We start from the raw sequence: 15,023 nt of genomic DNA, 5'->3' as shown, positions 1-15,023 counted from the left end.
AGTCACTTTTGAGAAATTAGGTCAGAGTTCCCAACTCCTCATGAACTCAGCCAAAGTCAGAAGAACTGTACTTTAAATAAAGGAGTCTTCTCGCACCACTACAGCTGAAAGAAAAATGGTAGCTATTTTGCTCAGCACAATCTTTTGAAACCTCTCGTGGGGAAATTCTTCTAATCATGAATAAGCAGTGAAATGTATATGAAAATTATATTTATTTAAAATGGGCACTTTTGAGCTTCCTCTTGATTGTGACCAGACTGTTGAAGAATAACAATTTGTGACACTAGTTGAGGTAGGAGCCTATTGGAAGAGACCCAAACAGAACAGTTTAAATCTGACTTTAATTATTTAACAACTGGAAGAACTAATTTTCACTCTGGTAGCATGTTAATGACTTGGAAATTGCATTTTGTTGTATGCTATCTGGCCAGCAGAACGCACTCATTAAGAGTCCCCTAAGACTGGCCTACATACAAAAAGATTGCAGAGCCAGTGTACAGAATGTGCTACACAATCACTACTAAAGGATCCATTTATTCTCCTCATCGGTTCCTCAAGAAGCAATTTTTACTTACAAATAGCTTCTTGCATCTCAAGAACTGCTCCATGATATACAGTACAGAAGCTGTATTTTTTTAAAAGGTCTGGAGGTTTACACATAATGAGCAGCATGAGTCCAGATTTAGCCTGAACTCAAAAAATGCATGGATTGATAGGGGAACATTAGGAAACCAATTTAGCCATCATGTGTCAGAGCAATGATACACTTCTAGTCCAAACCAAAGACTTATGGGCTGGTTTCTGAGTGTGGATATTCCCTTGAGATTACAGAGCTAAAGAGAGAATACTGAAGGTTAGTTATCTTCTGCACCTGTAGTTCTACCAATTAGGGAGATGGAAATTGCTTCTTTCATCTTAACCCAGGGTTTTCCCCCAGAATTTTGGAAATCTCTTAAAGTGCTTCAAAGAGGGGGGGGTGGGAAGAGTCCATTTCAAAACTAAAGTTAAAGGTAGTGGAGGAAGCTTTCAGGACATGGAACATGGTATTAGAAAACTGAAACATGGTGTGGCTATCACCATTTAATATTTCAGTGGAAACCCTATGCTGAGCATGCCCCAAATAACATTCTTAGGCACCAAGAGCTGATATCTTAGGCAGCAGCAGGAATATCAGCCAAAGACTGTGTTGAAGCAGCTGATCTGCTCTATGCCAAGAAACTAGCTAGTTCCTCTGCTCATCTGGAACTTTTTTGAACCCAGAAGCTGCAAAATGTACAGCCCACTTTAAGTTTGATATCTGAAATGTTTGGCCATACACAGAAATTTAAGAAATTTCCACAAACAGCAAATCTAAGTGTAGGCCCATAAGGATATATTATGATTACCAGGTCTCTAATAAGTATCAAACTGACATCTCTCTTCCAGGATAATAGCTGATAGTAGAGAGATTGCATGGCTTTTGCTAGCAGATCAGCCACTTTTGTTAAGTTTCCTCAGAACTCCTAGATCTTCCATCCAGTCCAAGGAACTTGTTATTTTTCAGCTTGTTCCAGCACATCCTCTTTTGACTTCTCCATCCCTAAGAGTGCCTGAAAAGAACAGGTATGTCCGCAACATCGTCTGTGGTGAAAAACTGACGCAAAGAAATCATTTAGCTTCTCTGCAACGTCCTCATTCTTTTACTTCCCCTCATTCTCTCACACTTACTGATTTGAATATAAAAACAAGATACTCTAAGTATATATTTGCCTCTATACTCAACCATTCACTTGTTCCTCTTAAACTCACCTTATATTTTACCTGCCATGATTCGGGTTCCTTTCTATTAGCTTTAATTGGGCTGAATTTCCATTTTTTAAGAATCCCTTCAAAAAGTATGTGGGCTTTACTCTAAATCAGCTCTTAACTGCAGGCCTCAAAGAATTTGGCACACACTTTGTTGGAGAACTATTATTTTAAATCCTGGAGTCCAAATTAACATGCTGTCAACCTCTTGCCACTAGATGAACTAGCATCATTTATGCTAGCAGAACTGAAAATAAGCCATGCATTGACTACTTCTGCAAACTCAAGGAGCTTGAAGGATTGTTTTCATGGCTCTCAGAAATATTCCTTCTTGCCTCCCCCCCGTCAGTTTCTGAGTGACTGTATGGAAGATCAAATTTGGGATCTAAATTCTTTACAAGGGTCCCTTGAAACTTCAGTCTTAAAGCTACAGTTCATTCAAGATATGTGACGACAGGAGCACAAGAAAAGCTAATAAAATCGACCAAAATAGATAACTGCATTAAATTGTCTCGAGGTTTTTTGTTTTTTCCCTTTCTACAGAGCATACAAGCCATAGCTTATTTTACATCGCTATTAGTATGGGGGAGGGGAGGTATACACAGCACTATTCTGGAAATATTGTGCACAAGATCTATCTTGGCATAGTGAATGGGATCTGAATTTTTTTTTAAAAGAACAAATAACTCTGCTTCCTGCAGGTGCTCTGGTTAACTATAAAGAATGAAAAAACCACACTACAAAAATTTACATTATAGAAGAGCTAGTGGAGGAAGATTATGATATTTCATTGGCATGCACCATAGAGTGTTTCCTAAGCAGCAATCACAGCTATTTTATGCTCTAAACAACTATGTATGCTGCTTTCAAATCCCTATATTTGCCCTAGAAAGAAACTGATCATCAAACCACAGAAGCTCCAATGACAGGACTACCTTACTGATGGACCACTTATACAGACTTGTATCCCCACATAGGCTAGATATCTCTTATAGACCAAAGACTGCACCGGTGTGTGGATGGGCTATAGACATGTATTACAACTGCCTACAATGTAAAGGGAGCGGTGTGATCTTAAAAAACCCAAAAGCTTGTCTAGTTTGGTGGGATTTAAATATAACTCAACTACTTTAGCCTCACCTGGATGGTTTCAGATTAACAATTGCAACTATATATCCCTTTCTCTTCTAATACCCATGAAAAAGAAAAATCAATTCTTTTAGAAACAGAAAGCAAGAAAAAAAATCACACACGTGCACAAAGCACAAAACCTACACAAGGGCCAGCTTCAAATGTGACTCACTGTAAACGGAATGGTGAAGATCCAAGCGTTCTGTGACAGAAAACAGCACTACAGGCTACTCTAATGGGAACATTAAAATGCCTCTAAGGTCATGCTACTCTTCATTTTTTCAGAAGCATGAGTCTCAAAACGAAAATGTCTTAATTATGTCATAGAATCATCAAATCATAGAAGATTAGGGTTGGAAGAGACGTCAGGAGATCTAGTCCAACCCCCTGCTCAAAGCAGAACCAACCCCAACTAAATCATCCCAGCCAGGGCTTTGTCAAGCTAGGCCTTAAAAACCTCTAAGGATGAAGAGTCCACCACCTCCCTAGGTATTCCATTCCAGTGCTTCACCACCCTCCTAGTGGAATAGTTTTTCCTAATATCCAACCTAAACCTCCCACACTGCAACTTGAGACCACTGCTCCTTGTTCTGTCATCTGCCACCGAGAACAGCCAAGCTCCATCCTCTTTGGAACCCCCCTTCAGGTAGTTGAAGGCTGTCATCAAATCCCCCCTACAAATCTGCTATACAACAGTGTTCCATCACAGCAAGTTCTGTACTGAGGCCAGTCTGCAAATGACAGAATATTGTAAATTAAATGTCAGGAGACCAGATAACCCCAGGAGACGGGGGAATAGGAATCATACACTTACTGTTTCAACTCTGGTCTAGCTTAACAGCAAAAATAATGTACTAGTAACTGACAAACATTTGTTGAATTCTATAAGAAGAGTTCATAGTGTCAATCCAGTTCTTGATGGACATATGGCTACTTCTCTTGCACACATCTTCTAGAGAAAATCCAGCCTTGACTTTACAATTGCCAGTAATGGAAAATCCACCACAAACCTTGATAAGTTGTTCCAATGGTCAATTACCCTGTCTGTGAAAAATATGCATCTTCTTTCTAGGTTTGAATTTGCATAGCTTCAACTTCCACACATTGGATCTTGTTATATACCTTTGTCGGATACACTGACGAGCCCTCTATCAAATTTCTGTTCCCCAGGCAAGTCCTTATAGACCGTGATCAAATCACTCTTTAAACCTTCTTTTTGTTAAGCTAAGCTAATGCTTGAAGACAGGCTAATAGTAACTTACTTAAGCCCTGCTCCAAAGCAGAGTTGGGTGACATTTGCTAAAATAGAAAGCACTCAAATGCACTCTCTCAGTATTTATGTTGTGCTCCTCACTGCAGGCTCTGAGCACCTCAATGAATGCAACACAAGAATAAAATCAAAACAAAAAAACTTCCACCATGAAACAATATGGGGAAAGCTCGTATTCCTGCTGCCAGTATTGTACCTGCCTTGGGACAGATTCAAAGCCCACAGGAGTCAATGAAGAGACTTCAGGGGGCTGTGTGTCGGGTCCTTTGTGATAAGTTATCTCCCGTCAGCCCACAGCAACAGAAATGAAACCTGTAAAAATCAGCTTTAAGGATCATGTGTTGGCATTGCTGAGAGCCCTTGTAGATTCTTGTCTTCAGAGGTTTCAGAGTGCATGTGGACAACAACTCTAATGGCTTGGATATTCCTGGAAGCCACGGACTTTTTGGGTGTGCAGGGCTGGTTACATGCTTGTTCTCGCCTCTGGGTTTTGTCTGAAGATCAGATATTTTGATCACACCCCTGGGTCAGGTCTGCCCATCAAGCTGTGCATGTTGATCTTGGTCTATTCCAAACCTGTGTCACCACCAGAGCCTATTGCTTGTTGCATCAGAGGCGCTGATGCTAAGGCATAGCTGACATTCCCTTCATGCCATGGAATCTGTCAGATCACTGACCGATATTATCTTTTAGAGGAGGCTCCCAGCTCACCGATTCCTTGTTATTTCTCATGCCCAGAGAGCACTGGAGTTTATATCTGGAATTTGAAGCATCCAAGCAGCAAATTGGTGAGGTGATGGCCTGGAATCTGAGCATCTTCTATGCTAGGATTTTATGTGACATACAGATCTATGAACAATCATCTGTGGTCAGGCAAGTTCAGCCTCTGCTCTGGAAGAATGCTTGGATTATACGGAGGAACTAACACGTCAGAGATACCTACTCCTTGCCCAGGCAAAAACAGAAATGATGCTGGTAGATAGAGAATGGTGGCCCACGTGTCCCTGTTTATTGGGGGCACTCATTTGAAGTAGTTCATGATCATATTTTGTAGTCCCTAGTGTGTTCACAATCACTTCATCCGTTTTTTCCTGACAAACTTTTAGGCATGTCTTTTTAAATTACAAATGGCTGTATGCATTGTTAGGATATCTGTATGAAGACTGTGTTCAGCATTTAGATTGCTTCAATATTGGGGCTTCATAAACAAATTAATTACAGGCTCTATTTTTAAAAAGATAACGCTAGTTTACATTAAAATAGTGTTACATAGAGAGCAAAAGAACTAAGCACACAACAGTGACAGATTGCTCAATTCATGTTCTGTTAATTTTTTTCCAATTTAAGTCATGTCAAGCTTCACCACATACCTATAATATGCCATACCCTTCCCTACAAAAAGTAAAAACAATCCTTTAAAAAGCTGTTTTCAGCCTTTATTGTACCACAAGTAGAATACAAGACTTTATTTACTTTAAAAACATTTTGTCTGCAGATATTCCATTCTGAAAGCAAGCAATAGCTTCCTGAGCCTAATCTTTGTTAATTAGCTAACTATAAATAGCAAACTCAGAGGATTTATAGAGTTGAACTTTACCAGAAAGGGCTTCTGAAAGCAAAACCCACTGAAAAGTTATTGGTTTCTCAATTACTTCTCCTGAAAAAACTTAAAGCATTTTTATATGAACCCCAACCAGGCAATCATTTTCTCCTGATGTGGCAAGCTGGGGGGGGGAGGGGCAACAGACATTTCATACTTCCTAATAGTGCAGAAAACAAGGAACAGAACAGGAAAAAAGTAAGTTAAGAAGGTATTTGGTTCAAATACACAATCATTCTCAGGTCAAAAATAATTTTTAAAAATGTCCTCATCGGCATCAACAGATTTTTAAAATTAGATTTTAGAATATACACCAAATATACTATTCATTGTTTATGATGGCTGTTTGCTTTTTATTCTTGACTCAACGTGGACAATGAAATTAGACGGATCAATTCCATTTTCTGGTTCTCATGTACTAGCAAGATGCTACCGTGTTGCATATTCAAATTGAACAGAAGAATTATTATTACATCAAAACAAAACACTATTATTGAAATTACAAAAAAAAAAAAGTAACACCTGGTGGTAGTAGGTTTTGCAAGAATTTTTGAGAGCTAACCTATGTGACAGTGACCCTTTAAGCATGATTCACTAGAATGAACACAATTTCTCTGGTCAATAAAAAGAACTTAACACATTATGTGAAAATGAATGTGACTTCATAGTACTGATCATCAGCTAACTGAATACAGCCATCACTTTAATGTACTATAGTTGTAATATTTCTTAAACTTAGGATAGGAAATTAAAAAACAAACAAAAGAAACCCCACACACTTTGGCAAATGTTCAATTCAACTACCATCTTGATTTTTAGGCGTGACTACGGTATCTATGTAAACAGGAAAGTTTACTAAGGGTCTGATTTTAGTGTCATTCCCTGTATTAATCTCAAAATGATTTCAGCGAAATTTCCACTGACAGAGCAGCTACAGAACTGGGTACTTAACGCTGTGCCATTGAAGTCAATAGGAGCTTTGCGTTGACTTCAGTGGGCAAGAGAAAAAGCCAAAGCTACTAATCTTTTAAAAGCAAATAGAATTTATAGAAAGCCTAAACCCTAAACATTATTTTTCAATGCTCCAAGAGCAAGACAACCTGCAAAGTACCAACACATTGTTTTCCACATATCTTAATTACAACCTGACAAGTAATCATACCTAAATAGAACTAATGAAGTGCTGTAACAAGATTTTCTAAACCTTCGTTCATCAGTAAGTACTTAGTTGCAAGTGAATACCGGATTAAAACCATGAATTAGAATGTAATTAAGAATAATTTTGCTGAAAAACAAAAGGAACTTGCAATCTTCCTTCTACTTAAAGAACTGTGGACAAATTGTAACACTGGTTTTCCACATGAGAGGAGGTTGTAGACTGAATACTGTGACTGCACCTGGATTCTGCATCGAGTAGTTCCCCTACCTTGACTAGAAAATCATGACAAGACAGATGCAAGCTTCTGTTTATTTTAGAGGACAACACCCCAGAGGAAACACATGCAGCACAGACATAAAAGTGTGATTACATCTTCCTTAGTGAGTGCATCTGTATATCACTCCAGTTAACAGCAGTCTTGAAATTCAATGTGTTTTTAGACCATACAGTAGGTACACCTTAATAAGTCAAACACACACTCAACGAAAAGTGAGCAGGTTTAGTTTTGCTGATCCACAGTACTGAGCCCAAAGACAATCTTCAAATTCCAGTTCACCTTTAACTGCCTTTCCCCTAGGGATGCCAGCCCTCCAGGATTGTCCTGGAGTCTCCAGGACTTAAAGATTAATTTTTAATTAAAAGATTATGTGATGAAGCCTCCAGGAATACATCCAACCAAAATTGGCAACCCTACTTTCCCCAGGTAGGAATTTTTTTTTTTTTTTTTTTTAAATACACCCAACCTATTCACTGGCTTGCCAGGTCAAATGGAAATTTTACAGGAGTGGCTAGAATCAATTCATAGAATCTCAGGGTTGGAAGGGACCTCAGGAGGTCATCTAGTCCAAACCCCTGCTCAAAGCAGGACCAATCCCCAATTTTTGCCCTAGATCCCTAAATGGCCCCCTCAAGAATTGAACTCACAACCGTGGGCTTAGCAGGCCAATGCTCAAACCACTGAGCTATCCCTCCCCCTAAATCCATTGTTGTTGTTTTTTTACTGGAGGGGAAATGGCACTAGAAGCAGAAGCCCTCTGATTGGTGGAGGCATTAGGAAACAAACAAAAAAAAGCCATATAGGCTCAGAAGGAGAGCAGTAGCGGCAGCAGCACCAGCAGTCATCTTCTATATTGTGAATGCGTTCACAATAAGTAAAATAAAATGGGGGAAGGAATGGATTAATTTGCAGAGGGGGCAAATATCTGCCCACGTAAATTGAATGAGTGGTTTTTTGGGGTGTAGCAGCACAGGTGTATTCCCTCCAGGCTACTAGGCTATGGCATTTTTTTTGTCAAGCCTGGATAATTACATTTTAGGTAGAAAAGGATTTGAAGCCTCTTGCACAAATAATTTGCCGTGCAGTGTTAGCAAGGGGCATGTTATGGTAAAGGGATATTTTTAAATGGGTTTTAACATCCTAGAAATCAACACAGAATATTTAGTAATCTCTGCTACTGGGCGAAGAACATGCACTCTCACCAATAGAAGTTGGTCCAATAAAAGATACTACCTCCCCCACCTTGTCTCTCTGATAAAACAGAATGTCAATCGATAAAACACCGTAACTGAATCCTCCTTTGACAGCTGGGATTGCCTGTTGTAACAATACCAGTGATGAAAACTGTGACTGACTCACAAAACTGTGACTGCCAAATGTTTCCAAGAGAAAATACGGAAAATTGTGTCAAACAATTGTAATAAGGATCAAATTAAATGAAGGTTGACAGGCCATTATTTCATGTTCAGGTTAACGAGAGGCATTCCCCCTCTCGTTAACGAGATGGATTCCCCCTTACCTCAAGCATAGGCCTAGCACCGTCATGGATTGACAGAATGTGTGTAACATTATTCTTGCTCAGTTGCTCCGCATCTCGAGCATCTGTAGTGGGGGTAAAAAAAGATTATTTTTTTAAGTTTCTCTTAAAAAGCTTTGTTCCTAGTTCGCTCACACATGTTGAAAATCATGATCATCTGTGAAGTTCTTCTAAAAACACCACAATCAAAAAGACAAGAACTCCAAACCAAACGATATACTATATAAAGAACAAGGTTAAGAAAACATCCCTAAATTATTAAGTCAACCGTTTCACATATTTTGCATCTGAAAATTGAGTGTGTCTGTGTCACGCACACACACCACGTGCGCAGATAACAGACATATGATAAATTTTAGAGCCATGTGATAAATGCAAGTTATCATACACCTTTGACAGTCTCACCTATTCTCTGCCCACTAATACTAATCCATCTGCACTCGGATTTATGCTTACATTTCAAACCCTGTAGCACTAAGCAGCTTCAAAACTGCCATCGTTGTTTAAGATCAATTTACCACACAAGTGTTCCTACTACCTTCCAAATAGAGAGTCCCACCTTCATGTCCCCTTCCACCACCCCAACACACAAGTTACACTGGCCAAAGCAGGCAATATTCAGTCATTAAAGGTTTATGGCCTGATATCTCACAATTCTGCAGAGCTAGAAACATGAGATTTCTTACACTGCACAGGAGAAATTCCCAGCTTCCCAAGAAAAAACACCCCAATTGCTTCTAACCCTGGAAGACCCTAAGTAATCACATTTTAAGTCGAGAAAAATAATGTTAGAGTTTTTTTAGAGGGGGCTTACATTTATCATTTTCTCTTCCATCCAAGATTTGTACAGTTGTATCCCTTTGTTGGTAAAATCAAAAGTCCAAGAAACAGTGTATGTGTATATATACACACACAAAAATTGAGGAATATGCAATACATACACTATATACATAGTGTATGTGAAAATGTGGTATTACGATTTTATAGATATTTGTTTGAGATGACCTGCAAAACTCACTAGGAAAGTTGGTGGGGAAAAGTTTAGGATTTTTGTTTTGTTTTTAATCTCCCCCGCCCAAATATTCAACATTTCATCAAAACTCACAAGATTTCTATTAGCTCTATAGGAAGCAGAGCAACACGGGGAAAGGGAAATTTATAACAATTTAATCAACTTTTGAATTTTGAAATTTCTCATTACTTCAGCCAGCTCCACTCATGGCTAAAGTAGCCACCCCAACAAAGCCTTTACATCATAGTACCCCGTCATGTATTCACTATGCATTATGCACAAAAACACACACAGGGTTACCCTCACAAACAAAAGTATAATAGAGTCCTTGCCGGAGATGTTTAAAACAAGATTAAAAGTTTAATAGTCATCAGTGAGGAGTGAATCTGTGGAAAAAAGCAAAGGCCCCTGCCACTTCAGCTTCTGGAGTACCGTCAGCGTATAGCAATACTGGGTTCTTATTCTCTGTAGACTAGCTACTAGAGAGGGACATAGTAACTGTAACATACCATACCTGCTCTACTCCTTTTAAGTTCGGCCAGTGCTTATAAAAAGATTTGATAAGTTTCAACATGGGAGAGGTACCAAACCACATCTTTAACTAAGTTACATCAAAAATAAGAAAACATTGTACTAAATAAAATCAGATTTATTTAGTACATTTTAATACATTTTATTAAGTAACTTTGAGGAAGAAATTTTCCCAAGGTGACTTTTAATCTTGAGCCCTTCATTATAGGTACATGAGTATTCAGAATTACCATTAGGTGCTCAGAACTGGAATGCAGGTTAAGGCCTGAAAATTTGATGCTAGACATTTTAAAGAAGTTTAGTTGGATTATGTCTACATGAACGGAGTTAAAAACAGCAGCTCTGGAGACTGAAATCTTCTGTAGCCACAGTGCAACTTCCCTACACTGGCCCATCAACAAGACCAGGAGGGAAGACCCATGGGGGTCAAAGTTCAGTTTGTCTCTAATCTTTATCTCTTGACTGAGAAAGGCTGCCATACGTGTCAATTATAACAGTGTTCTTTGTTATGTGGACACCTGTCTTAAAACCAGCCTACACAATTAGTTTGTGTTAGCCTGGTTAAATAGATTTGAAACCTTTGTGGTCTGTGCTTTTTTAAATCGGCTCTTCCTTGGTACAAAAATAACAATAATATCACCTGTATGTTCTTTATGTACGTGCAAAAGATCAATCAGCATCTCTTAATTCGAGTCATTACTCTCTACTATGAGGTTTCAATACCCTTTTTAAATCAGAAAGCAGAAGGTGGCATTTAATCATATTGTCCAACAGACAAAATGCTGAGGATCTGAACACAATAGGAGAGAGTTAACAAGTCCATACCCGATTATGAAAAATACTCTATCTTAAAGGTCTTAGCAGCTCTTAAAATCAGAGAAAAATCAAAACGGTCTAGTTTCACCTACTCTGCAGGTCCAATATGTGTGACGAGAGCATAGGTGTTTATTCATTTGGACTCCTGTGTCACCATTTCAGACAGAATTCAGCACCAAATAATTCAAATTCTTTAAGGTCTCTTCATAACAAGAATGAGCACTTCCAAGGATAACTATGAGACTTGCTGACACTGTAACCTGCTAGAGCTTCAGAGGAACAGAGTTGTTAATAATATTAAGTGCATCCTTGATTATTGAGGTCTCAGAAATCACCTGTAAAGTGATGGGTTTGGAAAACTACAGAAGCCAGCCCAGTTGGGCTTTTAAGTCTGTACTGTGCACCCTCCAATATAGTTGCATACTTCAGGGCCAGCTAGCTGGAACCTAAATTTTAGTTTTAGGGAGGTAGCATTTCCCAGTGGATACGACACTGGATGGGACACAAGGGATGTGGTTTGGCCACTGACCTAAATGTAGCCTTGAGCAAGTCACTTCATCTCTATGTGCCTTCGTTTCCCCCTTGCAGCCTTTAGCTCTCTTGTCAATTTAATAAGCTTTTCAAGACAGGATCATCTCTTATTATGCGTTTGTACAGTGCCTAGCACAGTTGGGCTGTGATCACAATTAGTGCTAGTGTAAGACAAATAAATTATAATTTAAGAGAATGCTAATGGCTCAGGAGAAACTGTGCTCCAGGTTCCCAAAGCCCTGTCAAGGCAAGCAGCTTTGCAGCTCAGCCAGCTTTACAATACAAATGATTCCCTTTAAAAGTTGACTGGCTAGCAGTGTCATTAAGAAAACACAGTACTAGCCTTGCAACATTTTAGTCCTTCAGTTAACTAGAGTTCAATAAAATCAACGCTGTGTAGTAAGACAGTGGTTTTGGGATATTCATAGAAGAGGACAGGAGACTACACATTGATCCTGAAACTGTGTACCGAGATCAATGAGGTGGGTGAGGTAATATCTTTTCCCTTACCCACCTTGTCTCTCAAATACCCTGGGACCAACACAGCTAGAACAACACTACAAACAATGCCAAGATAAACTGCAGTTCACAGTATACATAATTCAAACAGAAAATATACAGAGGAGGAAAAAAACATAGTCCCTGGCTGGTATGTTATCCAAGTCTCTAGACCCATGGAATATATAAATTTAAAGAAGGGAAATTCCCTTGCTTCTCCCCAATGCAAATCACTGATATAACAGACAAGATTGAGAAGCTGTCCTCAGTAGCTATACAGATTAGATACCCTGTTCCTCACAATACTTCTGCATAACAGAGATGTTCAATTTCATATCTAAAATGGTTATGTTAAGGGACCAAAAAGCAAGAACATTCAGTGCTAGAACTATAATTCTGATTCATTATTTAGCATATCCCTATAGTACTGCACCATACAAAGCAGGCTGATGTTTCAAGGTCACAGTGTTAGATTTCTTTTAGCTCTGCTTTCTAGAGAGTGTATCTATCTGTTTAGGTCCTGCACAAGATTCTTTCCTACAGCAGGCTGTCTAATGCTTCATCCAATATAATTTAAAACCTCTCAACTCATGGGGGCATCAAACAGTTTCCTTGGGAGAGTCCTTCCTCACATATCTTGATATATTTCCCCCTTTCTCCTCTTCCCCCCACATTCAGCCTAGGTTTCTTTTGCTTCATTTTCTTCCGCGCTCCTAGCTCTAGCTCCTCATACTAGTATGGACAGGGTCACAGCCACATAGCCAAGGAGGAAGATTAATTTTGTAGTTAAGGCACTGGAACAGGATTGGTAGAATCTGGATTGAGTCTCCACTGTACCACACACTTCCTGTGCCTTATTTCCCCATGTGTAAAATGGAGATAGTACTTCCCCTACCCCACAGGCTCCTCTGAGAATATATTAATTAATGATTGGGAGGATCTTCAGTACTGACATGATGGGGCCAAGTAAGTACACAGGCAGACCCAACTCATCATTAATAATCCCTTCAAGAGATGGGTGGTGAAACCAATTATTTCCCTTTCATTCGAATGACATGAGAAGAATTTCCAAAGATTTTGTCACCTCCCCTTTCTTCAAAATTCCTAGAGTTTTCCCCATCCCTTCTTATCCAGTAAAAACCAAAACCATTCTGGTGGAGAAAGCCAATTACACTGATGCAGGTCCATGTCTGTGGCATCAGACTGTGAGGCATCCGGCAGCTAAAATAATCAGATCAATGAGATTAGCTCAAACTAGATTTGTATTTCTTGGAGTTTGGGGGCAGAAGGGGTGGGTTATCATCTTTCTCTCACCATACAATGTCCTCTAGTTCAGGGGTGCTCAAACTGGGGGCTGGGAGGTTATTACATGGGTGGTCATGAGCAGTCAGCTTCCACCTCAAGCCCCGCTTTGCCTCCAGCATTTATAATGGTGTTATTTATATATAAACTTATAAACTATATATAAAGTTTTTAATTTATAAGGGGGGGGTCACACTCAGAGACTTGCTATGTGAAAGGGGTCACCGGTATAAAAGTTTGAGAACCACTGCTCTAGTTTGTATGCAGTCTCTCCCTCCTCCAAAACACAACCCTGCAGCCTTGCCTTCACTAGGGAATAAAAGTTGTGCTCTTATGTGTTAAACTAACACATAACTAATGAGGTAAAACCCTAGTGAAGACAAGCCAGCTATAGTTTTATCACATGTTAGCAGCTTGAGGCAAACTCTCAGCTTCCTGCTAACATTTACCTCAACCTGTGAATACATTTGAAAACTACCTTGCCTTCACTAGGCTTTTAACACATGGTAAGAACACATCTTTTCTCCTAGTGGATACACCCTGACGATATTTTTGAGAAGAACTAGCTGGAGGCCGAGGCCAAAACTTTAAAATTTTGGTACCTTAGTTAGGCACACCTACATAATAGGTTTCCCAGGTGTTCCGTTTTCAACTGGAACATCTGGTCGAAAAGGAAAACTGGCAGTGTCCGGTCAACACAGCTGACCGGCCACTAAAAGTCCTGTTATCTGCAGGTTTCAGAGTAACAGCCATGTTAGTCTGTATTCGCAAAAAGAAAAGGAGTACTTGTGGCACCTTAGAGACCAACCAATTTATTTGAGCATAAGTTATCTGCAGTAACCAGCCTCCACCACTGGGGGTGGGAAGAGCAGCAGCTGCTGCTGGAGCAGCCTTGCTTAGCAGCTGCTACTCTTCCTACCACTCCACAGCCTGACTCCCAGACCAAACTCCAAAGTATATACTGGTGCCGTCGGGGGGTGGGGCGGGGAGACCTGTCTGCCCCTCCCCCCACCCCGCTGTGCCCTGATTTCCCCACCCCCTCGGTCTGGGGACTGACTTCTGCGTCAGCTCCTCCCAGCCCAGCTCTACAGGCAGCAGGGGAGGAGGCCAGGGGATGGGGGGTGAGCGAGCAAGCAATGGGAGGAGGGAGGGTGGACAGGTGGGAAAGGGGGCAGAGCCTCGGGGGAAGGGGCAGGGCAGGGGTGTTTGGTTTTCAGGTATTAGAAAGTTGGCATCCCTATTACATAAACTGCCTAGTTTTCAGAGATACTGAGCACCCACAGCTCCCACTGAGGATTGTTTCCCACCTCCCCTCGCTCCCCATGGTTCCCAAGGACACGCTTAGTTCCATCCATAATATGCAGTTTGTCTGTGACATCACTGAGTGCCTAGGCAAAACTTCCACCCTTCCTGTTCCCGAAACTTTAATTCCTGTAAATAAACTTGTTCAAAATTTTAAGTAGTTGCATTGTAAGTGGGGGGGGAGGGGGGATCCTGCAGGACTCGTGGCCATAATAGCAGGTAAAATGTACTTTGCTGCAGGCAGGGGGCAAAGAGGGGGAAAAACCAGACTG

General features: G+C 40.2%; 1 protein-coding gene across 2 annotated transcripts in view; it reads right to left on the bottom strand.

The window, feature by feature from the left end:
• The window catches only part of DUSP22 (dual specificity phosphatase 22), a 114,473-nt gene that overhangs the window by 86,138 nt on the left and 13,312 nt on the right, over positions 1–15,023 (bottom strand). For both annotated transcript variants that reach the window (XM_084620043.1, XM_084620042.1), the window contains exon 3: positions 8,742–8,824. In XM_084620043.1, the coding sequence (XP_084476169.1) occupies positions 8,742–8,824 (83 nt within the window). The remainder of the gene's footprint in view (positions 1–8,741; positions 8,825–15,023) is intronic.

Source organism: Lepidochelys olivacea (assembly GCF_965140295.1).
Source record: "Lepidochelys olivacea isolate rLepOli2 genome assembly, chromosome: 2".
NCBI lineage: Eukaryota > Metazoa > Chordata > Testudines > Cheloniidae > Lepidochelys > Lepidochelys olivacea.
Note: the sequence above shows the minus strand (reverse complement) of the source record. Positions and strands in the feature narration are given on the sequence as shown.